General features: G+C 31.4%; 1 protein-coding gene across 2 annotated transcripts in view; it reads left to right on the forward strand.

Annotated features, from left to right (window-relative positions):
- LOC124353061 overlaps positions 1-23,695 on the forward strand; it is a 30,049-nt gene extending 6,354 nt beyond the window's left edge. For both annotated transcript variants that reach the window (XM_046802874.1, XM_046802873.1), the window contains exons 2-11: positions 3,870-3,928; positions 5,104-5,139; positions 8,708-8,865; positions 10,690-10,775; positions 12,896-12,997; positions 13,727-13,816; positions 15,101-15,201; positions 16,217-16,254; positions 17,710-17,803; positions 20,206-23,695. In XM_046802874.1, the coding sequence (XP_046658830.1) occupies positions 3,890-3,928; positions 5,104-5,139; positions 8,708-8,865; positions 10,690-10,775; positions 12,896-12,997; positions 13,727-13,816; positions 15,101-15,201; positions 16,217-16,231 (627 nt within the window). In that variant the 5' untranslated portion in view covers positions 3,870-3,889 and the 3' untranslated portion in view covers positions 16,232-16,254; positions 17,710-17,803; positions 20,206-23,695. The remainder of the gene's footprint in view (positions 1-3,869; positions 3,929-5,103; positions 5,140-8,707; positions 8,866-10,689; positions 10,776-12,895; positions 12,998-13,726; positions 13,817-15,100; positions 15,202-16,216; positions 16,255-17,709; positions 17,804-20,205) is intronic.
- The last annotated feature ends 2,544 nt before the right edge of the window (positions 23,696-26,239 follow it).

Raw genomic sequence — 26,239 nt, forward strand, 5'->3', positions numbered from 1 at the left:
TTCCTGGGGAGATCTTGCAAGCCTGTTGTAGCTGTGTTATTGTGATGAAGTAACCTTGATTATAAATACAAATTACTTCTCCTACAGCTGATTCTATTTTCATTCTTGCTGTAAAGGTCGGTTTTGGACATTTGCTCCAAATCATGTTGTGTAACGATTCGTTGTCGTTTTGAGTTTTGCCCTTAGCGCAACGTTTCAATAGATCTTCATGAGATAGCCTGTTGTAAATTGGCATTAGATTTTTTACAACAGTCTCATTCAATGGAGTTTTTATCATGTCATGGTGCTTTCTTGGAGTTGAGTTTGTGGCAACATCCCTTTGAAAAAAAAACACCTTTTAAAAAGTGGCTCACCCGACAAGCCAATAATTCTGTCTAGGCCTGTCAAAAATAATAAAAATATACTATCAACTATGTCACTGTCAGTTGCTGAGCAATAATAAAACAAAGTAAATATATATGTTTACTTATAGCATAATAATAGAACACATTCACTAGAACATAACCTCAAATCTGTCAACTGACCACAGTGTAAACACACAAATCAGAATCAGTCCACAAACATAGAGGACATAAAATTTACATTTATAGGCCTGTGTTATAGTAATGTACACAATATGTGGATGTAATTTCAATATACATTCATATTATACATAATAAGAAACATATTTTATGTATAAGTAATAAACATTTGTGTAATTTATAAAAATGTTTGAAAATGTGAAAAATATCGAAATTCACTACTTTTCTTTTATTTAATTTTTTTAATGAAATATTGGTCAGAATGCCATAAAACTTCAAGAAAATATTCTAAACAAGATGCACTATAAGAATATGTAATAAAAAAAATTGAAAAAAATTACAAAAATACCTATTGAAATGGTGGTGGATCCCCTTAAATTAAACACTTACATTTTATCAAAAGATATATTTTAGTAATTTTTACTACCCAAATTTTGTAATGTTCAGTTTTAAAACATGTTTTTAAATTGCCATGACCATGTTTATTCATTACAGAAGGTTCAAATAACTAACTCATTCTACTGATAATGAATGTATTTACAACAACAAAATAGAACAGTTGTACATATAGGTATAGTTTACCTTAGCCGAGGCACTTGTTTTGGCAGTCTTTTATTACTCCATACACTCGTAGCATTGTAACACTCTGTGCTCATCGCACATGCTCCTGTTGCATGAAGTGCAGGTATTCTATGTTTTCTGTCCCGATTGCGTGGACAAAAGGCACACCTTCTTTGCTGTCTATTTTGCCCAACTTCCAGTCTTTCAGGTTGAGAAATGGGAAGGCCCAAAATTTCGCGGATAGAAATACGAAGACTTCGGCGGAGTGTGGTCACTTCTAATCTTTATTCCAAAAAATGTTTCACTAATGCCAATGCCAACTCCTTCAGGAAAACTCGTCTCTTAATTTTTGGGTTTTCACCTTTTAAATTGTACAATACCATTGCATTTATAGCACTCTGGTCCATTATGCCATACCAGATTCGTAGTGGCCAACGTTTACAAACTCGACTTACTGAGTAGGAATGACATAACTGATCAAAGGAGTCTGTACCTCCCTTAGTACTATTATAAAAAAGTATAGCTGAGGGTTTATTCGTGTTTAACCCTTTATAGGGCAAAAAATATTTTTGCCATTTTGCGGGAATGCTCTCCGGTCGAAAAATCAACCACCCTAAAAATCTTGAAATGACCAACCACTTTTTTACCATGTTTTACATGTTTAGTGATTTTCTGTCATTGTAAATGCTAACACTAGACATTACAGATCACTAAATAATTTTTTTTATATTTATTAAATTTTTTAGAGGGCGGTTGAATTTTCAACCGGAGAGCGTTCCCGCAAAATGAACTATGTATGTGTTTGCCGGTTAAAAAAATCAACCACTTAGAAAACTTATGAAATTGAAGGAAAAATTAAAACAATAGATTTAGCAAAACATAAAAACTGCCTTTTATTTATACAGAATTGAAAATTGCACAATATTGTGATACAAAATCTTGTCAGTGGTACATATTTACACCTTTAAAACATATTTATAAAATTGGCCATATTTATATATGAATGTACCTATGTAAAAAAAGGAAAAAAAAAACAAATATAACATTTAGTTAGATAATAAAATACGAGTATAAATGACACTCAGTAAAAAATTGTATAAAGTAATTTTATAAAGTTTATTTCAAACATTTTATAAAGTCAGCCAACAGTGAAGTATTCTATAAATTATTCATTTTTTTAGGCAAAATAATTTTATTTCTTACAGAAATATCTACTATTTCATAGGTCTATTTGTTTTTGGTAGCTATTAGCATAAAATACGTTTCCAAACAGAAAAATTATGTAATGGTGGAAAATTATAACAGTTTGTAAAATCTTGCTATCATGTAAATACCATATTATTGTACTTTTGGCCTAATATCTTGCCTGCACTGATTATTTATATCTTAAAACGCCCTAATTTATCTTTTGTCATAATTTTATACTAATGTAATGTAAAGTGTTATACTAATGTATGTAAAACTCTGAGGACTATATATATATTTTTAATAAATATTTTCCAATGTCATGATTTTTAAGTTAAGTGTAGAAGCAAAGACAAAATTGTAGTTAAATAATTTCAAGTGACGGTGACAACGATATATGACTGATAAATAAAATGCCTAAAACATTGTAAATAAAATTAAGTTATTACAAAGAACTTCATATTTCCCTGTCAGGAGATAAATTTGATATTAACTCGCTATCACACCAACTGCTGCTTGGTTCACGAGCTGGAAAGGTCTCTGGTTGATAAATCAACCATTTGCCACTCTTCAGATTAAAACTGACAATAGGAAGCAACAGGCAAGCTGAACAAAATTAGTAAGCTTCCATACAACCTACCAAGCTACTGGAAACAACAAGAACGACAACTGCATGCTCTGTCACTGAATTATGAATCATATTGTAAATGGTTGAATTTTTTAACCGGAGACTGTTCCCGCAAAAGTAATAAAATTTCCTTGCCCATACAAAGGCAAATTAGGTGGTTGATTTTTCAACCGGAGACTGTTAAAGGGTTAAATCAATTTCCTTTGTTAAGTGCATTGTTGATAAAAGTAATACATTTTTGTTCTTTTTTGGACAGTATGAAACTAGCGTACTATGTGCATCAAAAGCAAACAAAGATAAGTTAACAGCTTTTTTGGCAATAAACGATGGTGGTATTTCTGGCTTGCTAGATCGTAATGTTCCAACCATGGTCTTGCAACATTTTGCGAAAACCAATTGTCAACTGTTATATTTCGGTTTGTCCCATGTATAGTTTGACTCAGAGTCCTTACGTAGTAAGAAGGTAAACCAATTTATACCCATCGACTGGCCTACAAATGTGTTTTTTTTTTGCAAAGGAAGAAACACAACCAAACATAACTTTCTATTACTGAGTCACCATCCCCATAACCCAAATTTACACAATAAATAGAAACACTATCAAATAATAATAACTGTAATTTACATGCCCTAACAGAACCTACCAACCTACCCACGCCCTAACCTACCCTGTCTGTGGTATGAATTTTGTTTTTGGGCAAAGAAAGAAAAACTACCCTAATTATTAATTTTAGTCATAAGTTTGTTTTAATTTTTGTTCAAGGCCAATAAATTTATATTTATAAAAGAAAATGTTATAAAGCAAAGATGATTCCCCTTGATTAATACCACCCAAGAAGAAACATTGAAAGTGGCCTAGGACTACATTGCTTCTTTGTTTTTTTAGAATTTGTTATGTATAGCTTACTTATAAAAAGTAATAACACTAGGCTGTACATAAACCAGTTTCAACTCATTGTGTTTTTTTGTTTCAGGTCATCATACTAAGTGTGAGATGGCATCAGCTATAGTTACATTTTTTGCAGTTCTTATGGTAAGAATTCACTGAGAATTACTTTGTTTTATTACCGTCTATTTATGAAATTATGTATATGTAACACTTATAAAATTATTTATTATCAGAGTAACATTAGATTGTTTGTCACTAAATAAAAGTTTAAGCATTTTACATTTTCAGGGTGGCCACCTGACCAGAAAACTGGTAATAATAAGCCGGACCTCACTTTAAACCGAGAAAATTTCAAAAACAATTTTTTTGTCTCTAAGAACTTATGAAATTTAGAAGTAATTTGACAAATTCTTAAATCGAGAATTGATTAATCTTAAACATCGTATATTTTACGTGACACGATCTGTGAAACTGTAAATAAAGATTTACGGCATGTGGGTGTTGTTGCTGAATTGTTTAGAGAGTTCTTGGACAGTGTGAGTGATCAAAGATGTGATCGCTAGCCCCACCTGACATCAGTCAATGCAAGGTGCTTCCAATAGTTATATTTTGATATCATGGTCATGTCCAAACCTCGTTTAAACTAATATATTTGCCAGTCTGCGGAAAATCGGCCGGCCGTATTTCCCACACAATTCAGTTTTTGTCGTTATACTGGCATTAATATGGATATGACGAAAGGTGATAATCCCATTATTTCTCCGATCATTTAACTGTCTGAAATATTTTCCCGCAGACGATTAGTCGGACAATTCAAACCAAATTGTCCAACCAAACTTTACATGAGGAGCCTTTTGTGTTGTTTAATTGTTAATAACTACAATTTAACAAACACAACCACAGCCTTGAATGTATTAATTTATTTTGTACTTGTATTTTCATGAAAGAATATCTGTAACTTCTGGTACTACTAGTAACATATTCATGGTAACCTTAACCTAAACGTACTTAAATAATAGGGATGGACAGACTGGCTTCATCGCCCAAATACCAAAGTACCCAGAATATTTAAGAGCCGGTTATAAATTGATTATATTAATAATTACGTTAAATAATTTATTTATTACCTTGAGGCAGATGATAAGTAAGGATCTATGAGTACATAATGTGGTAATGTATATTGATAGGAATTGTTTATAAAAATCTGCTTTGTATTATTTTAAGATTTAATCAGCAAATCATTTGAATAGCCTAGGTACATCTTGATTGTATAATCTAATTTAGAAGTGTTCTTATTCTTATAATTAATTTTGTTCTAGGTCTCTGCTTATGGAGACGGAGTCGATTCTGCACATGTAAGTACAATTTACAATGAGTGTAAAGTGTTATACATAAGGGCTAAAAATACATTGTAATTAGAATTTGCACAACATTTCAAAAATTGCTAAAAAAGTAAACTTTTCTATGTGAAAGCACTAAAACTGTATATATTTTTGGTAAGTATAAAATTGTGCTCCTTTTATATATTTTAAAATTTATATAAATTTGTCATAGAAAATAATATACATAATAATAATTTATTATTATTCCTTTAAATATTCTGAAAACAATGGTATATTTGTTAAATTTTGAGAGAGGTATAAAACAGTTAAAAAAAAGCTTACATACAGCTAAAAAAACCCGTGCCAATATAGGAGCAGAGATACTGTCAGTTCAAGAGTTAAAACCATTTAGGTCCTAAGACAAGCCCATGATAAGCCTGAAAGTCATAAAGACTTAAATATTTAAAGTTTGTAAAAATTCAAACGAATAGAGACTGTTCAACACAAAACTTTAAACTAACAAAAACTCTGAATTTTGTTAGCTTAATGTCTTTCCTGAGAATTTTAATTCCAATTTTTAGACATCCTGATTCACAGAAAGAATTATCATTCATAATCTTGTTGCTGGAACTAAGTTCTTCAATGCCCTATCGACAAATCACAAGAATAGCATAACAATTACTATAAGCAAGCAGAAAGACTTGTTCATTAACAAATCATTTTACACTAAGACGGATTTTTATTGAAAAACAAACGTAATTACGACTTTATGTACTTAAAATGTTTTTTTTTTTTTTTTTTTCAATAATGTCCCAATTGCCTGTGTATTATCGTGATGCTCTTTCTGAGTTTGGTGTTTATTAACCCATGGCCTTGTATCACGGAACGGTTCCGTGACAGCTAGTCTGGGCTCAAAATTTATATTACGGAACCGTTCCGTGACAAGAACAGCGCTATCTAAATAATTTTTTTAACTCCTTTTTCAACCAAATGTTAGTATAAATTAGACTAATATTGTTGTAACACATAAGAAAAACTGCAATACTACAATTAATTGAAATTTAAATGAATAATAAGTTACTATAAGAATATTAGTGTACTACAAGAGAGAAAATCAATATTCTTGGAATTTTCAGTATTTAGAAAAAACATTTATTCTGACAAACTATGCATGTATATACACATATTCTAGTATTGCTAGGTAGAGAAATACATTTCAAATAAAATAAAATCAACAATGGGGTATTTTATTTTATATTATTTGAGTAAAAAAAATTCTTTTTTAATTTAAAAAATTCCAAAACTTTTTTAGTTTGTATAGCATTATTATTTTTAAATTATGACCAAATATATCACTATCTATTTATTATTAAAGCCCATTTCATGTTAATCCAAAAAGATATAAAATATATAACCAAATAACTTGAAAAATAAATTTTTTATAAACATATAACAAAACTCTTACGTTTTTAGCATTTTTAATAGGATAACTCCAGTTGAGCTGATAGTAAAAATATGTATAAGCCAATGGGTTAAAGTAAGATATTCTGTTTCTGAATAGGCATAGACACTACAAATTTTGTTTAAAAATAGTTAAAAACTCTTGGCTGGCTCAAAAGCCAGTACAAGAGACAATGGTTTTATATTGTGAAATGTTATATTTGGAGGAATCGTGATAGTAACAAGTTACGTTATATCAAATTCTTAGATGTCACTTTAGAATCTAAACTTTAATTTTCAAATCATATAGACAACATTGCAAAAAATACTGAACCATATACATGTTTAAAGGAAAATATTATCAAAGAATATTAGCAGATGTTTATATTTAGATGTCTCAAAGTATTTTACTCTATAGACGTTACTGTTTTTGTAAAAGAAATCTTCATACAATTGTAATAGAATGTTTGTTACACAACAAATTTTTTTTTTTCAATACTGAATAGAATAATTTACATACTGAAAAGGCTAAAATTCACAAGAATGTCATATTATACAATATTAGAGGTGTAAAGTAGTGACACTTTGAAAGTACAGCCACCTTAATTCATCTAAGAGGAAAGATAAGGTGTCTAAGTTAATATGACCTTTGAATGTTGCCTTAGGCTTGTTCAAATTTATCAGAAACCAACCTTTTTTCCCTAAATGTGTATTTCAACATTAGTTATCACACATTTTTGTTCACACAACTCACTCAGTATTTTGATGTGCCATCTAACCTTGAATAATAAGTACACTTACATTTCAAAAGATAAATTTTCAGTAATGATTTGCTGTAAAGCTACACGTTACAATTTTCTTACTGCGCCAATTATAATAATCATTACTTACCTTTAAATATTGTAATTATTTTGCTTTGATTGAAGGAATATACAAAAATTACATTTTTTATATTCTTTAAGTACTTTTTATGGAAACTGAATTTAATTTTGAGTAATTGAGTGAAAAATCGTGAAGATCTGACCTAAATCAACTAAGATATTGAGGCTTTACTAAACTTTTATGCATTTATAGCTTACTAGCTTGCTCAAAAAAGTCAAGGAGTTAACACTTTCACTGCCACATTTTTTAATGTTTTTTTAAATAAATATAATTTTTTAAGCAATTATAAGAAAACCATGGGACTTACTTTTTTTTTAAAGCGAGTTCTAAATGCTCATGCATAATTAATGTTTCCAATCAAAAAGTCTTGCTTTAAAACAAAAACATAAGGTTTTTGTTTAAAAAAAAATCATAAGTTGACCAAAAAAACATCACTGTGTACTAACTAGTCTATAACATAAATATATTTCTTATTATTATTCACTGTTTTCAGCCCTGACATTACTTTCACTATAGCTATATATATATATATATATATATTTACCATTGAAATCCACTTATTTTTAAATATTTTTTTAGTGTGGAAAGTCTTGAAACATGGTTTTTTGCAAATGATAATTTTGGCACTCGCTACCCTGCTAGGAAGTGTCTCTTCTTGCAGCCTTGCCTGATTGTTTTTTAGTTATTAAAATTTGTTATTACTATTTTGCTTATATATATTATTTGTTATTTGAGTAAAAAAAAAACAATTTCAACAAACTACTTACATTTCGAAGAAGTCTATCGTAATAAAATCAGGATCATTATATCTGTGTCATCTTGGAATAAATCATCACTTTCACTGTCACTTGAAAATCTGAGTAACTCTTCTAGCACTTGATTGTCTTTAATATTGTCACGATTTATTGTATTTACTTACAAAAGAATCGTAAACTAAATTAATAGCAAGCAAAACAATAACAATGCAGACGATGAATTATCAGAACGTTAGCAGAATGACAACTAACAGCCGTCGTGATGCGACGCAATAATGTGTTCGTAAACAAAGCACTATTTTTCCGATACTCCAGATGGCAACCAACAACATTTCATAGATCTTAATCCATAGAGTAACAAATAAAAACATGGAAATAGCAAAATTCAAATACGTTTAAATGCATTTTATTATGTACTGTAAAAGTCGGTGCCGTCAAAAGACTTTGTCGGCAGTGAACGTGTTAAGAAATGGATGAAACATGAAAAACTGCCATATATATAATCCTGTCTCTTGTTTGTGCAGATGCAGTGTGACCTGGATCACCAGTGCCCTGATGGGTTTTTCTGTTATGAAGAGTCCCACTACTGCACCCGCTGTCTAGATTGTGGCTCGTACAAACGCAAGGCTTCCTGGCGTTCATGCCCTAAGACACCAACGGATTGTGGCACTTGTATCACAGGGTAAGAGACAATCTAGGAACTAGGAAAATCGAACATTTACTACTGCCAACATTTTGGCATTGGTTTTCGATTTTGGGTATGATTTAGATTCTGGTTACTTCTAACTGAATATAATTCATTTCTGATAGATTAATGCAGAATCATTGTTTTCCTGCCTATAATGGAACATAATAAATTTTATAGCTTGACAAACTCTTTAGTATCATTCAAAAAAGGTTGCTTGAGTGAAAATAAGTGTATCAATCAACAGTAACTATTACTGATTAAAAATGCTTAAGTAAATTATGATTGGCATCAGGAGTTTTAAAGTTGCACAAATAAAATTGCAATCAAAATGTTTATGCATCAAACAATTAAATACAAGAGTCATCCAATAATTAAAGAGACAAATTTGTCTTGGGGAAAACTGTTGGTAGAGAAAGTTTGGTAATTTTATGGCCTTAAGTTTGGCATCACTGGGATAAGCCCCCATCAGCCAGCTGATGTATCAATATTGTATTGTTTTTAATCTCAAAAATCATTTCAAGATGGTGAGTCTGCTTGAAAATTCTACATTAGTTGAACAAAGTTCTGTTATTTGTATTTACTTACTGAAGGCAAAATCAGTGAATACTGATCAAATGTCATGGTAAAGGTTATATGAGTCATGCAAATGTTTATAAGTGGTTAGAGCAGTTAAAAAATGGTCGTGACTCAGTGATTGACGAACACTGTTCTGGCCGACTCCCTGAATTGACAGTCAAATTGATGACATTATTCAATTCTGATAATTTATTTAATTTTTGTATGACTGTGGAAATGACAGTTAATAAAGTATTGGTATAGATCATAAGATTATCCGTAACAACAAGCTGAAGTACCGCAAAACATTTTCCAGCAAGACAATGCACGTCTCATATTACTCAAACTAACCCAATGAAGCTCTTGACAAAATTGTCTGAGAAGTACTGCCTCGTCCCCCTAACAGTCCTGATTTAGCATCTAGTGATTTCCATTTGTTTGGTGCACTGAAGGAAACATTACGCGAAAAGAGGTTCCATGATAACGAGGACATGAAAATGTTTGTGGGGAAATTGGTTTAAACATCTGGGTAAAGAGTTCTTTGCAGCCTGTTGGAAGGACTGTGTAAATTTTCAAGGGGATAATGTTTTAAAAGTATAAAAGTATTGTTTTGTAAAAAATAAACGGTTTCTTTTCCAGACCAATTTGTCTCTTTAATGACCCTCGTAAATATCACACATTTTTCTTCAAGTTGAAGAACCGAACAAAAAATACATGTTTTTATAAACTTCATACTAAAAAGATGAGTTTATTTTAAAAAATTATTCAAAAATATAAATTTATCATTTACCCTAACTTTTCTTAGTTAAGTATTTTATCAAAAGTATTCTGTAAAATGGATAATCGTGAGTAAACTTATAATCATTTCAAGTTCCTCCTAAATTATTACTATTTATTAGTTTTTCAATATTTTTTATGTTACTCATACAAAGAATCTCAAACACATTTGTATTTCTCTGTTCAAATAATATACACTTTGCAAAAAAAAGCTTTTGGAAGTGTATTCATTATATCTTTAAAATGAGATATCTCCCATAAGGATATGGTCATAATTAAGGATATAAAATTGCATGAGGTTTGATATTGTTCTTGTGGGGACAAACTCAAGATTTCCCGTAGAACGCGTGAGAAGGGTTAAGTGTGAACAAATCTTTGTTTATTAGTGTAGAGATTTGTACTATTTGAAAACTGTATGTGCATATTTAAAACTATCAGAAAACCTTTGTTGTGTTTCTCTAAACCATTGTTATTGATTTTTTTCAGATTTGAGGAGGAAATCCTGCACGAGGGGCGAACCAGGGATATGTGCATACCCTCAATTATACCCAACACTTTGAGTCACACTAATGGTAAGTTATACCATCGTTAAACAAATCTTTACATTTTAGAGTTGAAGAATAAATAATTTACAAAAAGATTTCTTTATGAAATTAACTCGTCCAAAAAATAAACTACATCGGAAAAGTATTGTGTTAATAACATTTACTACTATTTTAAAATTTTTTCCAATTGCTCCAAGAGTCTTAACTTCTGTGAGTTTTTGTTTTGTTTTGGCTAGCAATCATGTATAGGAATTGTACTCGTGTTCTTTCCATATCAACCAAAAGTTACAAAAATTTCAATACAATAAATATTAATTGTATTGACCTTATGCACTCGAGACAGTATTTATAATTTTTCCTTGGAGCTCGTATGGCCAGCTCTACTGGCCACCGCCATTTTGTCGGAAGCGGATTAATTTTTGCCATAATGTTAATTTAAAATTATTTTTCATCTCTTCTTTAAACATTTTAAATTACTATGCAAGTAACGCGGAAGTATTGAAAAATAATTCTGATCTGTAGAGGCAAACAACACATCTATACTGATCATAAGGGTTGCGAGGACAAACTACGGCAAAACTAACACAAACTGTCTGCAACCTTTGAGTGGCCAGTGCTGCTGGCCTTTCGATCCCAAAAGGGTTAAACGATTTTTCATTTTATTTGTCACGATCAATCATCAACATCATATGTGGCATTATCGATTTTGCCGTCCTGAGTTGTGTATTTATACAGAAGTTGTAACAGTTGTGAATTTGTGTATCTAAGAACGAACCTGTGACCCGTGTGACCTCTCCATTAAAGGGTCATCCTTACTCCTAGGTCTTTGCCTGTTCTATACCAGCCACCCTCCTTCCAGCTTTACCTTAGTTAACACAGTAACTTAACATTACCATCATTAGTGGATTTAACATTAATAGTACTTACGTCTTCAATGTTCACAAATAACCATTTAAATACAATATTGTCAGTTTCAGGTTTTTAATTCAATAATATTTCTTTTTTTCAGACTTGCAATTTTTTTTGGAATCGTAAGTATGTGGGTACACAGGTAGAGCAAAACATTCGATTCTGCTTTTTCAATACTTCACTCTCATAATTTCATTTGCACTTTGCACATATTACGCAATGTTTGTATCTTTATTGCTGTGTTTGTATGGCTGTTCTATGAAAAATGTCTTGTTAACGTATGTTTTTTTCGGGTTTCAAGGGCATGTTTTGGTGGCGAACACGGGCGTGGTAAAATGTATTCATAACAAACGTAGTATATATTGTATTGTGAAAACTTTAACACACACCTGTTTGGTCATATTTAGCGACCTGTAGAACATCACACTAAAGAATTTTGCTATCCAAGAGTTAATGTTTCTCATTGTTCTATGTTTATTTTTAATGTTTGAAAGTTAAAATGTAGTTTGTGATTTGGAATTCTTGTAATAATATTTTTTCGAAGTTCAACGTTTGACATTTTTATTCAATATTACCCCGGATGACTGATTAAATACACATTTAACACCTTCACTGCAACACCAGACATTGCCGACTTTAGGACAGCCGGAAAAATAGTAGTCACATCCACCGCAGTGAATTCTTTAATACCGAATAGTGTCACCAATGTTGCACTGGATATTTCACACCTCTTTTCTAATTGCATCACCTATCACTATTCTGCAAGTTCTACAATGCTTTTGGCTTAGTGTAGTTTAAATTTGTTTTTGCGTTATTTTCTCCACTGCTTGTATTGAATCCAATATTGATGGATTTTAGGAGTTTTACTGAGTCAAAGTTCAGAGAAAATACAAGCTTTTTCTGTAAAGAAAACTTATTTATTTCACAAAACACACTATTAAAATATTTTTTTGGGGAGAAATAATTAAATATACAACAGTTCAGGGAAATTGGTCCAAATGTACTAACAAATTTAATTTGTTATATAATAGAAGAGAAATTATAGAAACTAAACTAAACAAACAATGATAAAGGATGCATTTACAAAATATTTCTTACACATACTGTACAGTTCTATAGAAAGTGAATTTAATAAGAAATTCCATGTTGTACATAATGAGCAATACGTAATTTTCTTACTAAAAAGGTAATTTTCTGTGTTTGCTAAACCCTTTTTTATACTAACAATATGTTTACAGCAAGCACCTACAATACAGAGAGATACATCTGGGGTGGCGTTGTTACGGTTCTCCTGGTGCCAATCATGTTCTACGTCTTTTGCAGAAAAACTATACGAAGAGGTAAACTGATTTCTGTTAGTTATAGAACATATTTCAGCTTTACTCAATGCATTACTTTGTCTCTGCAGCATTGAGGGGAAAAGTTGGAGGTGTCTTTAGTTTTAACTTTTTATTCATATAATTGACCATATTATAGAAGAGAGGTCAATAGAATAAAAGTTTTTGGGACACTGATTAATAATAATTTATCATTAAGAATTTACAAACGAAAATTGTCTTCTTGAGTAAAACAGCTTCTCATATATTTTTATAAAGAAATATTGATAATTTCCGCAATCGAAATAAAATTACTATGGCTTATCAACTGTCACAAGTCTCAACACTATGAAATTGGGAGTCAAATTTTTGTGAGTGACGAGTGTTTTTGATATCTTGTACATAATCTAATATATATAATTTAACATAAGTATAACAGTTATCTAATTTATTCAATTGTGGAAACATTTTCTCTAAAAGATTGTGCATCCTTATAAACATTAAAGTTTTTTTTACAAAAGTGAATTTAAAATTTTTAGTTGTACAAAAGTTATGATTAGTGATGCCAAAACCCCAAAATTGGACAAAAGATAGAGCATTTAATTATTTTTTAGTAAAAAAAGTATAAGTTAAGAGTTGAACGCAAAATTGTAGGCCTAAATGACATCTATTCAATAGCATAAAAGTAAAATCTGCAAAATTGTATCAAAACACTACATAAAATGTTTTTTAAACTCGGTATAAATTTTTCAGATGGCGGGGTGAATCACCATGGTATCCCTCATGAGGAACCACCCCCTTACCGAAGCATTGAGTTGACCACCTTGACTAGCAATAATTCAGGTAAGTTGATTTCTGCAAAGCAGAAATATTTTTGGATTTTCCAACATTTGTAATTTAGTTTATTCAGCAAGATTAACACAAGATTGCAAAATCTATACAGTAGTAGTAGTAATGAAATTAAAATTAAATGAAAATAATGGCTTGTGTTGTTACTTTTTTACTTCTTATTAACACTTTGTACCCTGGGCCCTTTATACATGTTTCGGCGTGGCTCCCTGGGAGTTTTACGATGCTTTTAAAAAATTCTGTGTTATTACAGTAATTATGTTATAAACTCATACTATATATATTTTTAAAGATAGAGATACATACTTTTTTGAAATGTATACAAATATAAAGTTTTATTTCAAAATAAAATTATTACATAATATTGAATGTTATGTAAAAAATACAAAAAAAAAGTTTTTGCTACATGTTAGTTCAGGTAGTTCGCCTTAGTGTGGTAATTTTTAAAGCAAAATGGTCTGAATCAAATAAAGGATCTCGCACATTTTCGTTTAGATCGTTCATAAAATCAATATTTGGTCGCAGGTGTGTATCAAAATCATCGTCACTTTCCGACTCGGAGTCAAACAAAAGATCCCGAATTGCATCACTTTTGATTTCATCACCCATATTATTTAAACTCGAAAATAATAAGTAAAGAATATAAAAGAAAATCAACGGAAAGACGAGAAGAAAGAACAAAGCGAGTGTAAATACAAAACAAAACACTGATAACCTCACATTGCTTACATTTGCCTTTACTCATTCAGTAAGAAACTAATGTTCTGATTATTTACAAACAGTTAAATTCACATTTAGAATACATTATAATAATATTTGCTTCAGTATTTGTCGGCAAGATTTGTAGAAAACTTAGTAAGACATCACTAAGACTCACAACGTAAAACATTAAAAAGCAAACTGACAGTACCGACGATCAGCCGCGGAGCCTACGATCAGCTGTCTAGACTCGCTTGTAGTACGACGAAAAATATACGTATTTTATTACTAAAACGTGACCCAGATATCTCAAAACCAACAAATACAAACTTGGGCAATCAATGAACATAATCAAAATGTTTGGATCCAAAAATAAGATGACTGAGATAAATAATACAATTAAATAACACGACCCGAGCTATACTCGGGCGCCGGTAGCAGGCGCTGCCGAGGCGGCCCGACCTATACTCAGGCTCAGGGTACAAAGTGTTAAAAGAAAATTTTAAGATTGTCACTTATTGGTATAGAATAGACAGTGAGATGATGTAACACAATTTTAATCTGCATGTTTTCCCCCAGAGGAGCGCCTGTCTGAGGAGAACCACGTGTTGATGGTTCGGACAGCAGAAGGACTGTCTGGTGCAGGCAGTGCCGTTCCGTCAGCCAGACTACGCAGAAGAGTAAGTACTGTGTAAATTACTCAGATAGTTATCAATTTACAGTGTAATTAACCCTCACTATGAGTAGTGTGATATGGTCTGATTGGTGATAAACTCGTTGAGACCGTATTACGTGGCATTACTAGGAATTATAATACAGTGAAACCTAAATATATCGAACCTGAATCGAGAATACAAAACGTGGATTTATCGAGAATTTCTATATAATGGGGTCGGTGTATATCAAGGCTGTTTGAGGCAGACTTCAATATTTCAAAATAACCACAGGCTTGATAACAAAATGTGTAGGCTTGATTATAAATATCTTATTGGAAAATGTGTAGAAAGAAATGGTAAAGAGAGTATTCGCTAGTATACAAAACTCCTTTGCAATGTCACTTTTTTTCTTGCTACCGATGTCCACAGCCTCTATAAGTTTAACTTCATTTTGATAAGGTTAAGTATTTCGTTTTGCTATGGTAATTTTACACAAAATACTGTCACAACTGAAAATCTAACACGTACAGTTCACTGAGTTAAATTTAATTCGTTCGAATCACGGTAACGTCCAATTCAAACTGAGAGTGGAGTTTCATAACTTGACGACATCAGAAAACAAAGGAGTTTTGGTGGGTGGAGTTCAAGTCTCGAAATGAAAACTATGGAACGGTACTTTGGTTTGTTGCTCTTATAAACTGTAACGCCGATATATAGAGGTTAACAGTAGGGAATATCAAAGGCGAAAATTCTATATATTGAGGTTATTTATGTTAAACCTTTGATATATAGAGGTAAAATTAGCATTGAAGTAAACAGCACATTCAAGCAGAATGGCAAAACTTCGATTTATCAAGGAATTTTATGTATCAAGATTCCACTGCATCATCACGAGTGTGTTTTGGGCTTTCAACCAACTTCTTGTGTTTAAATTGCTAATTATAGAGGTGGAAAAAATTCATTTTAGATCATTAAATGTCCTAACTAAAGTGTTCTGCATAATGTGCTATGTGACTAATGTCTGCTCTTCTGTTTGCAGGCTTATGCTGTTTGACAACAGCCAAGAAGCCACCTCCGGTAAGTATTTTTATTATGTATTTTCGGTATAATCAGTCATGTAGTTCAACAAAAATCCTGTAGCGTATTTCACTACAGTAAAACCCTGATTATCGCAACTTGATTACCCGGGAATCTAGGTTTTCTGAAATGTCTTGAGAAATAGTGAAATCAGTTCCAGTAGCCTCGAATCGGGAAACAACAGAAAGAAAAAATAATTTGGCAACAGTAACCTCAACATATATACTCAAAATATGTATTACGGGCTGTCAGTAGAGGACAACACCTCGATCTCCTCAATGCTGGGCCGATGTTTGCAAAATCGAGCAAAAAAAAACCTTCCTCCTCAATACCATCCGAGTTTTCACTAGTAGTGCATTCAGTCATGACTGTACTGTCAGTAGATGAGTTACCATCCCTACATGCCCCAGACTGCTGCCCCAACCCCTTCCACCTCTTATCTTGGAATGTCAGTGCCGCAATAGCCAACCCTACTAGTTTCTCCATTATCGCTCAGTGGTTGTGTGCAGTGGTTAGTTCAGGGTCATTTACTGTTGCCTCTTGAATTTTTCAGGAACGAATTCAGTTGATTGTAAAAATTCTGTAAATTATTTTTGTTCTGTGCATATAATAAAATAATACATTAATGTTACAATTTGAGTATACCTACGTATATTTCCCGGAAGTTCTTCATTACCATAATCTTTTATTATTGGAAATTTTGGTTATCCGAAACATGTTCAGTCCTTATTATTTCCGATAATCGAGATTTTACTGTATTCAAGTCTAAATCTTATCTCATCAACACTAGTCATTATTTTTAATGGTTGGCTGTTTTGAGGTGTCACTTAAGGGATTTTTTAATCCTAAAAAAAATATGCCTGTGTCAATAAATTATTTTGTGTCTATGTACTATTTTTTCAGTACATCGTGAAAAATGAACATTTAAATTTCAAAATACTAATATAGCTATGGCTTGCTAAATATGTAGTTTTTGAGAATATATTGTTTCATAGAATTAGATAAAAGTAAATTGAGCGTATAGCGGAAAATTCAAAGACAAACAAAAATCTAAAAGCTGCAATTCAAGCAGTTGTTTATTAGAATAATAAAGTAGAATTAGCTGTAATAAACTATTTCTTAGCTAGCCATTAATTATAACTCAATTAGCAGTAGCAACAAAGAGACTCCTTCAATATTTTAGTGGTTGGAGTCTGAACCACAGTGAAGGTGGATCCCAAACTGGTAGTGGTGTACTAGGTTGGTACACTTAAAAACTAAATAACATGTAAAATTGTGCTGCTCCAGTGTTAACGAATCAGATGAGTACGAATGAGGTGAATACTGTGTAAAGATACCGGCAGGATCAGATAACGTTAATGCCTTCATTGCTTTGACATTGACTTAATTTATTTTGTCAGGGAGAACATCACTGCTGTGTAATACTTTTTTTTCATAGATCTTTTTCTATTTCAGATGTAGAATCTACGGTTGAGGGGGTTGTGTTGGCCTCGCCTAACATAGAGCTTCATGATGAAAACACAATGCCTAGTGATTGGACACCTGCCGAGTAAGTTCAAACTTGTAAATTCTTGTATGATAGAACATGTAGAGACCTGTAACTCCGAAAAGCACCATGTTTTATTTCGCAAAACAGATACCAAAAGTTATAACGTCCTGTTTACTATTTAAATTATTTATTTTATAGGTTGCTGCTCCAGAAAATATCACTTTAATAATTTTGACACTTCAGGTTTAATTAATGTAGCAAAACTGTATGTGTAATACTTAATGGTAAAATTAAACATTTTGGATGTTAATTTTCTTATAATACTAGAATAACATATCTGTTTTTTTCTTTCTTTTTAAAGCTTGCACAATATCTCGAAAAACAAAACGGCTTACAGACTTGAAATTTTGTTTCAAGCTTCATATCTGTATGGTAACACTGATTTGATGATGGTGCATATCAATCCATTGGATTTGGCTGTGTTAGTGAATATTTTTGTATTGGTCTAGAAAATAGAAGAATAAATAAATTGGCAACCAAACTGCGTACTATCATATGTGATCTGAGGATGTGGCATTTTTATTCATATAATAAAATTAAAACATAATAGAGTGGAAAATAAATTTTAGTGACAAGATTTGATTTCCAAAAGTTTTATTTATCATGTTCCAAGATATCTCGAGAAATATTTAATCCATACAATTAAAATTTTGCATGAAACTTCCTTTCTACATAATATACGAGAATGCGTTCTATAATAATGTATGTCTAACCATGGAATTTAGCTTAACACAATTCTTTTACCAATTTCTTTTTTCTGTGATTGTCTATAAACCTGCTCACATGACATTTCGAAAATTAAATGAGTTCCAGATTAGAATTGTGCATGCAACCTGTTATACGATTCATGGTGTGGTGTACCTTGATTATAAATCCATAATAATTATAAACTATGGATACTACTGTGTGTTTGATTTACATGTTATCCAAGAAAAAGACGAATGTTTATTGCAACAGATGCTGAGACGGATCAGTAATGTTTCACACACGTAAAGCGTGAGGTATACAGGAGGGATTTATTTGTAACAACCACTACTGGACCATTTTGGTGTGGATTGCTCAAGTATTTATCATTGAAGTTGGCCACTAACGCTTATCGCCTAACCCTTAAGAAATTATTTATTTTTAGAGGTTTATATTATTACTTAAGATGTTTTAGTTAGTGAGGTTCGGACTTCGAAAATCTTTCATCTGTAATCTATCTTTGTATCTTCTTTTAGTTCATAGTTGTTTCTCAGTTGGAAATTTAATGCATCTACAACTCCCTGTTTGTTTTTATATACAGGGTGATTCGGGTTTGTGAGCTTATTGTACTATATAAAAAATAATGACCTATGTTTACGAGGGGGTACCCAAAAAAAAACCAGAATTGTATTGCTGGCAGCCGGCAGCGTGTAGTACACATTCCTGCCGCTAGGCGTGTGTCGCGCAACCCATTGCGAGCTCAGTGACCCCAGTTCCGTTGTCCTAGTGCATTCTGTTCGTTCGTAGTGACTGTTTTCGCTAACCATGTTTTGTTCTTGTTTCGTTTTTTGTCATGGCAAGTTTAAGTGAACAACGTGCAGCTGTGAAATTTTGTTTTTTACTTGGTAAAAATGCTGCAGAAACTATTTTAATGTTGAATACAGCTTACAAAGATGATGCTATGGGAAAAACTCAGGTCTACGAGTGGTTCGCTCGATTTAAAAATGGCGACATATCGATTGAAGACAAACCTCGTTCTGGACGTCCATCAACCTCTCGAACGGACGAAAATGTTGAGAAAATTCGTGAACTTGTGCTCACCGACCGTCGACAGACAATTGAGGAACTATCAGAGAGTAGTGGGTTAACTTGGAGCTCGGTTCAGCGAAAAGTTCGCCAGAAAAGACCCGATTTGTGGCAGACTGGAGACTGGTTCTTCCACCACGACAACGCACCGGCACACACAGCCATCTCAGTTAGGCAGTTTTTAGCCAAAAACGGCATGGTTCCGCTGCCCCACGCACCTTACTCGCCTGACCTCGCTCCATGCGACTTTTTTTATTTCCACACATGAAAAGAGGCTTGAAAGGTCAACGATTTGACAGCGTTGAAGAGGTTAAGAAAAAAACGAAGCTCGAGCTTGCAGCCATTTCTAAAGATGACTACAAAAAATGTTTTGATTAATGGAAATACCGTTGGGACAAGTGTATTAGTTGTAATGGAGATTATTTTGAAGGAGATAAGGTCGTATTGTAAAAAATTTGATAATATATAATTTTTATAAAATAATTCCGGTTTTTTTTTGGGTACCCCCTCGTATATGAACTTTTTTCATTATCTTTTATAGTGCAGTAAGCTCAGAAAGTGCCGATAACACTATCCGAATCACCCTGTATTTTTCCTAAATCAAGTGTTTAATAACTTTTTAATTTCCTCAGACAAGATGGCAACGGACAGCTAATGACATTAGAAACTCCAGAAATAGAAGTTGTGTCGGAAACCAGAAGACACATGCGAACCTGCCAGTAAGCGGCAAAAGACCAGCCCCACTCACGAGGATAGTGACGCATCCAACACTCAGTATAACATCAACTTAATCATCAACAACAATGTCACCATTCATAAGCCATCTTAAAACTCGTTAAGGCTTAGAATGTCCTTTGTTTTATTCTTTTATTTTCTGTCTTTTACGTTTCAAAGTTTTCCATGTTTTATAGACTGTTATATCCAGCTTATAGTTTTAATTAGATAAATATGTACCGTAATTTATCAGTTAATGTTGCGCTTGGTTTTTATTTTTTTATTAGAATTAAAACTTTCCGTTTACTGCATGTTTTTTGCTTTTATTAAAGGGTTATTTTTACAAATTGCATAATTTTTACAAGAGGTAAGACCTATTCAAGCAGCTGTGTGTAAATATATCGATTTAGGACAGTAAACCGTTTTATTATTGAAAATCTTAATGCCTGTTCATTATAATTATTAAACATTTTTTCCTTGTTAATTATAATTAAGTCATATGTATTAGTAAGTCATGTACATAGTTCATTATTGTAAGTTATTCGTGATACTGTAGTTTGTACCTGCGTAGGTAGGGTGAAGATTAGCTTTGTCAGTTGTTGTTGAATAAACGTGTGACATTTGTTCAACAGCAACATTTTTTCCGTAGAGGAAGCTCACGTATTGTTATTTAGCAAGTAAGTGGACCATGTAAAAAGACTTTTGTTGTGCTTGAAACAGTGTTGTGCAATAAGAACTGACTCCGTTGTCTTTCAAAATTGCAATAATTGTACCATTAGGAAAGTAAACGTAGCCGCATTGAGTTAAATTTTTTTTAGTAGATGCTGCCTTTTAAAGTGCCATGAAAATTCAGATTTATTGTTATGTGGACCAGTGTGTAATTAGGTCATTATTTGAGTAATGAAGTTTGTTAGCATGATGCTGTATGTAGAATGTTAAATGAAAGACAGATTTGGTAAACTGGATGTTGAATAGAAGGAATAGAAGTTCAGTGTTGCTTTAACAATAAATGAACATGATTGCCATTGTTTAAACCAGCACTAATATCAATATTAAACATGTTCTCTCTTATGACCTTTAGTTACACAAACATAATGACCTGCATTTATGCATAATTTTATTTAACATGTCCGTAATAAGCTAGTTAAAGTTGAGCACATTTATAATTATTACAGTAATAGTATGGTCATTATAAAAAACAGAATTTATGAATAGATCTTAATTTGGTACTTAATTTCTGTAGTAGTTTTTTCGTGTATTCTACCATCTTGATGTTGAAGAAAATGGCTTGATCTGATGTTATTTGTTGTGAATTGTATTTAATGTGTTGTCAAGTTATGTGCATTTAGAACTTTAGAATACTATTCTGATATTGATTTTAATTCGAATACTCAATCTAAGTTGTAAGTTCAAAACTAAATGTTGATACATTGTGATTGGTTATATTTATGTCTGAATCTGTTTTTTGAATCTGAATCTGAAAATTTACTTTCTGGATGTCCATTGAAATGGATGTTTCCAAAATAGTTATAAGTATAGCTCGTAAAAACATGTTTCAGAAAAATAAAAATAGATAATTTAATATTATGAATTGTCTGACAAGATCAAGGAATAGTAAAGTAAATGTTGTATTTTAATCGTATGTACTTATACCTTCTGTTTAGAGATGATGAGGGATAATCGCTGTATAGTTTGACATGTATGGAACTTGCTCTCTGTTAAATTAGATATAACAATATGTCTAAAAGATTACAAAATTAACAGTGTGATTATGACAACCATGTATTCCTCCTTTTAGAACAAAAACATAAAAAATCGTGTGATCAAAGATAAAAAAAAATGATTCAAATAAAGTTTTGTACTTGTGCGGTTTATACAAGAATACAATCCATTTGAATAAACCAGTATTCTTGCTAAACCACAATCACAAATATGTGTATTACAGACCCAAAACACAATATACCAAAGACCAGTGTACATCTATTCGCCTACACAAAATTGCAATTGTGTTGTAATAGATTAGCTGCAGGTTTTTTATCTATGTTATTCAAATGTGTCAATTTGTATTTAACAGACGTATTTCATTTCAAAATGTTTGGTCACTAAATAAACTTTTTATATATTTATCATATGAAAAATACTTTCCATTATATACTAGATAAACGGGCACTTGACGAATGAGTATGAATATGACCTCAATTTTTTTTGGTCAAAGGTCCTAAAAGTCAAAAGTGAATAGTTTTTAAAAAACAAGTTTGGATATGTTATATTTTATGAAATTATATATTTCTTCACAGTGCATACCATAGTTAGTATTTTCTAGAAAGTTGACTTAAATAATTGAAGCTCTTTGTATTAATTTACTGTGTACATTACACTTTCGTGGATGTCTATCGTATATAAAACGTTCATAATTAAAGTAAAATTCCAGCATTAAGACAATTTATTAGTGACCAAACATTGTAACACGTGAACTACAATCAGCTGTTCTGTATAAAGAAACAATTAATTGGTAAGCTACATTCAGCTAAAAATCAGTAAAGTTATTAAAATAATTTTCTTTCTCCATATAAGTAGAATAATGTCAGAATTACCGCATCAAATATTAAGCCATAATGATGTCTCATCAAACTTCACTACTCGAGTCTCGTCTCTTGCCGAACTTCACTTCTACCTTGCGTGTTGTATGGCTATCACAACATGACTGAACTACCAATACACAACTATTGCGTTATGGTACTCATAACACGCAAGGTTAAAGCAAATTACGGCAATAGCCTTGATGAATACTGTAATCTTAAGGAGATGTGTTGTGGCATAAAACGTGATAGATATATTTCATCTATGACTCTAGAATGTTTCAAAATTTGGCTGCATGAAACTGTTAACGCCTTCACTGCGGCTGTATACTGACTGATGTTGAGTATTGTCACTGTGCTCAGTGTAAGGCATTCTGCGTTGTAAGGCATCAGCCGCAGTCAACGTGTTAATCTGTTTTGCAAGACCTGACTGATGTCAGTTAAACAGCTGGTGGTTGTACACTTGTAATAAATGAAAACTGTGTTAAATACTGTTATGAAGAAAAAAAATTATGACACGCTTTCATATTTATTTTTAGAAAAAGGTTTACTAATCTCACCAGATTTTTGCAAATTTGGGTTTATGTTAGTTTTAAATTTTAACTTAAATTATTCGACATTGATATTTTTTTTTTCACCTTTAAATACTTTACATTTCAGTATTTAAACTAATAGCTACCTCATAACTTCGCATTATTTATTTATCATAAATCTATTTATTCCACTTCTGATCATAGCATAAGTTCCCAATCAAGATGTAGATAATATTGTAAATGCTGCTAACTTTCTTCAGTTGAGTAAAAAAATTCAATAAAGTTGGTAAATATCTTCTGATTCTGTTTCTTTTTCACTTTTTTAATCGTAGACTCTACATTTAGATTCACTCAATAAACCACTATTTATTAATATTTTCTACAATGTAACTGTAATTTTTATATAATTTTCTCTCCCCATTTGAAACCATTCCTGTAGTATTTTAATATCAATTTTTATTTATTAACTCTAATATGACCAGCACTTATGTTGGCCACAGATGTTAAGTAGTCATTAATTACTTAATGACAGTTCCTGTAAAAATGTAAAGAGGTGTTCATCTCTTACATTGTAAACTAGTTTTATGTTATTTATAACATAATATTGTTAATAACTATGTTTTTATACCATTAGTAATAAATATGTAAATGTGTTCCATGAATATAAATTATATAAGTTAAAAAAAAATGGAAAAAAAAGAAAATGAATAAAAAGTGTTTTACATGTGTACTTTTGTTGTTGTTTTTACTCCACCAACCCTAATTTAATTTTAGATAAATTTAAGTGTTAATAAAAGTAAGAATTTTCCAGCATGTGGAACATTTATACTAGAATAATATTACTGCATCAAATACAAAATTGTATACAGTTTGCAAAAAGTTAAAGGTTTTTGTGCTATTTTGAATTGAATCTTTACTACACTGATTTTGTGTTTTGTTATGTCTGATTATACCTTTACTTTATAGTATTTACAAAAACCAAAATTAAAATATTTATATTCCTGACTTTTATTATTAAAATTGGTTTAAAAAAATCATCAGTGGTATAAAATGTCTTAAGTTCAGCTTGTTTATTTACCATTACCATCATTGGCAGGCTATTCCTGTGACAAAGTGCAAAGAATATTCCCCATTCACTCGATGCATAGTACATGAATCTTATGGCTTCAATCCAGTTAAGGTCTTTAACCCTGGATACATCGACCGACCTATTAGGTGTCAGATCATGTAATTCCTGCAATCAACACTGAAAGCGTTGATTTAGATTTTTTTTGTAAAAGCATCATTACTGGTCAAAGACCTTTAACATGTTCATGACGATGTGTACCCCATCAGGGGAAATTTTACCTTCAAGGTATCAAACCAAAGGGAATTTTCGTTTTGCGAGAATGAAACTTGCATCACTGAAAAGTGCAGCTCTTTCTAAACATTTATTTTTTTCTGTTACAAATCTATGTTTTCTTTAAACGTATAAAAAATGGGTTGCCTAGTGATTGCACATGTGTTTCTCTATAATGGCAAGTGACTATCTAATAGTTTTTATTATATATATATATATATATATATATATATATATATATATATATATATGTATTAGGGATAAACTATTACAGTTTGGAACTAGAAGAATTGAAGTTTCAATTTAAAAGTCTGTGAATTTTGTTTGATACTGTTGGCCTTGCCTCCAGATGAAGAAGTGCAACATTATGCGTGTTACTATCATTATCAGCTGTTGCCCGGGCTGAAAACGCCAATTGAAAAGACACGTAGTGTGTTGCATAAATACTGTATGTGTGTAAACAATGAAAATTACTTACTGATTTATATTTCTGTGCGTTTTATTTATCGTGATTATATTTTAACACTAAACCATTACAATTATTATTAGAAAATCTTAGGTATTGTGTGTTGTGTATTACAGGGTGTAAATTAAGAAGATATGCCTGGATATATTCAAAACGGATTGAGATATCGATGTACAACCTTCACCATACTTTTTTTGAATAATAATAAAATTCCCCCTTTAAAAATGGGGGGGGTAACTTTAAATTTTTAAATTGCAACCCCTATCTTGTGACTTGTCATTTTAAAGGTCTAGTTAATACAAACACAATGATACTAAGAAAACACCTCTACGGCGTTTCTAGTAAAAGTTATGGGCAAATAACGCAAAATATAATCTGATAATGCCAACGTCTGGTGCATTTCAACACAATGTATGCGTGATATCTTTTAGTAAGACTGAGGTGCCCAGCTTATCCCTTTACTTAGTACTAATGTTTCTGGTGTGCATAGAAATTGGTTCTTGCATGGTTTGGTATTGGTGTCTTTTTCTAGGTGGCATTACAATGTAAGGGGTTATTTGCCCATAATTTTTGCTAGGATCGTCGTAGTGATGTTTTGTCATGTCATTGTGTTTCGATTGATTAGACATTTAAAATTACATGTTACAATTTGAAAAATTTTAAAGTTACCCACCCCCTATTCTTACCTCCCTTTGAAAAAAATGTGACATTCTTTTTATCATTAAAAAAATCCATAAAAGTATTGTAATAAATATGATGAAGGTTGTTCATCGATATCTCAACCCGTTTGGAATACATATCCAAGCATATCAGGACTAAATTTACACCATGTATATAAAACAATATTACTTTCAATTACTCTTAATTCTGGTAAGAATAACATTTACTAAATGTCTTATATTTTAATAAAAAGCTTTGATTCTACACTATTTTACAAAATATTGAATTTACAAAACCAACATAAATACAATATAATTTTCACCAAAAATTTCATATTTTAAAAATCAACATTCTTGTTTTTAATTTTTAAGCTAC

The sequence above is a fragment of the Homalodisca vitripennis genome, chromosome 1, assembly GCF_021130785.1.
Source record: "Homalodisca vitripennis isolate AUS2020 chromosome 1, UT_GWSS_2.1, whole genome shotgun sequence".
Lineage (NCBI taxonomy): Eukaryota > Metazoa > Arthropoda > Insecta > Hemiptera > Cicadellidae > Homalodisca > Homalodisca vitripennis.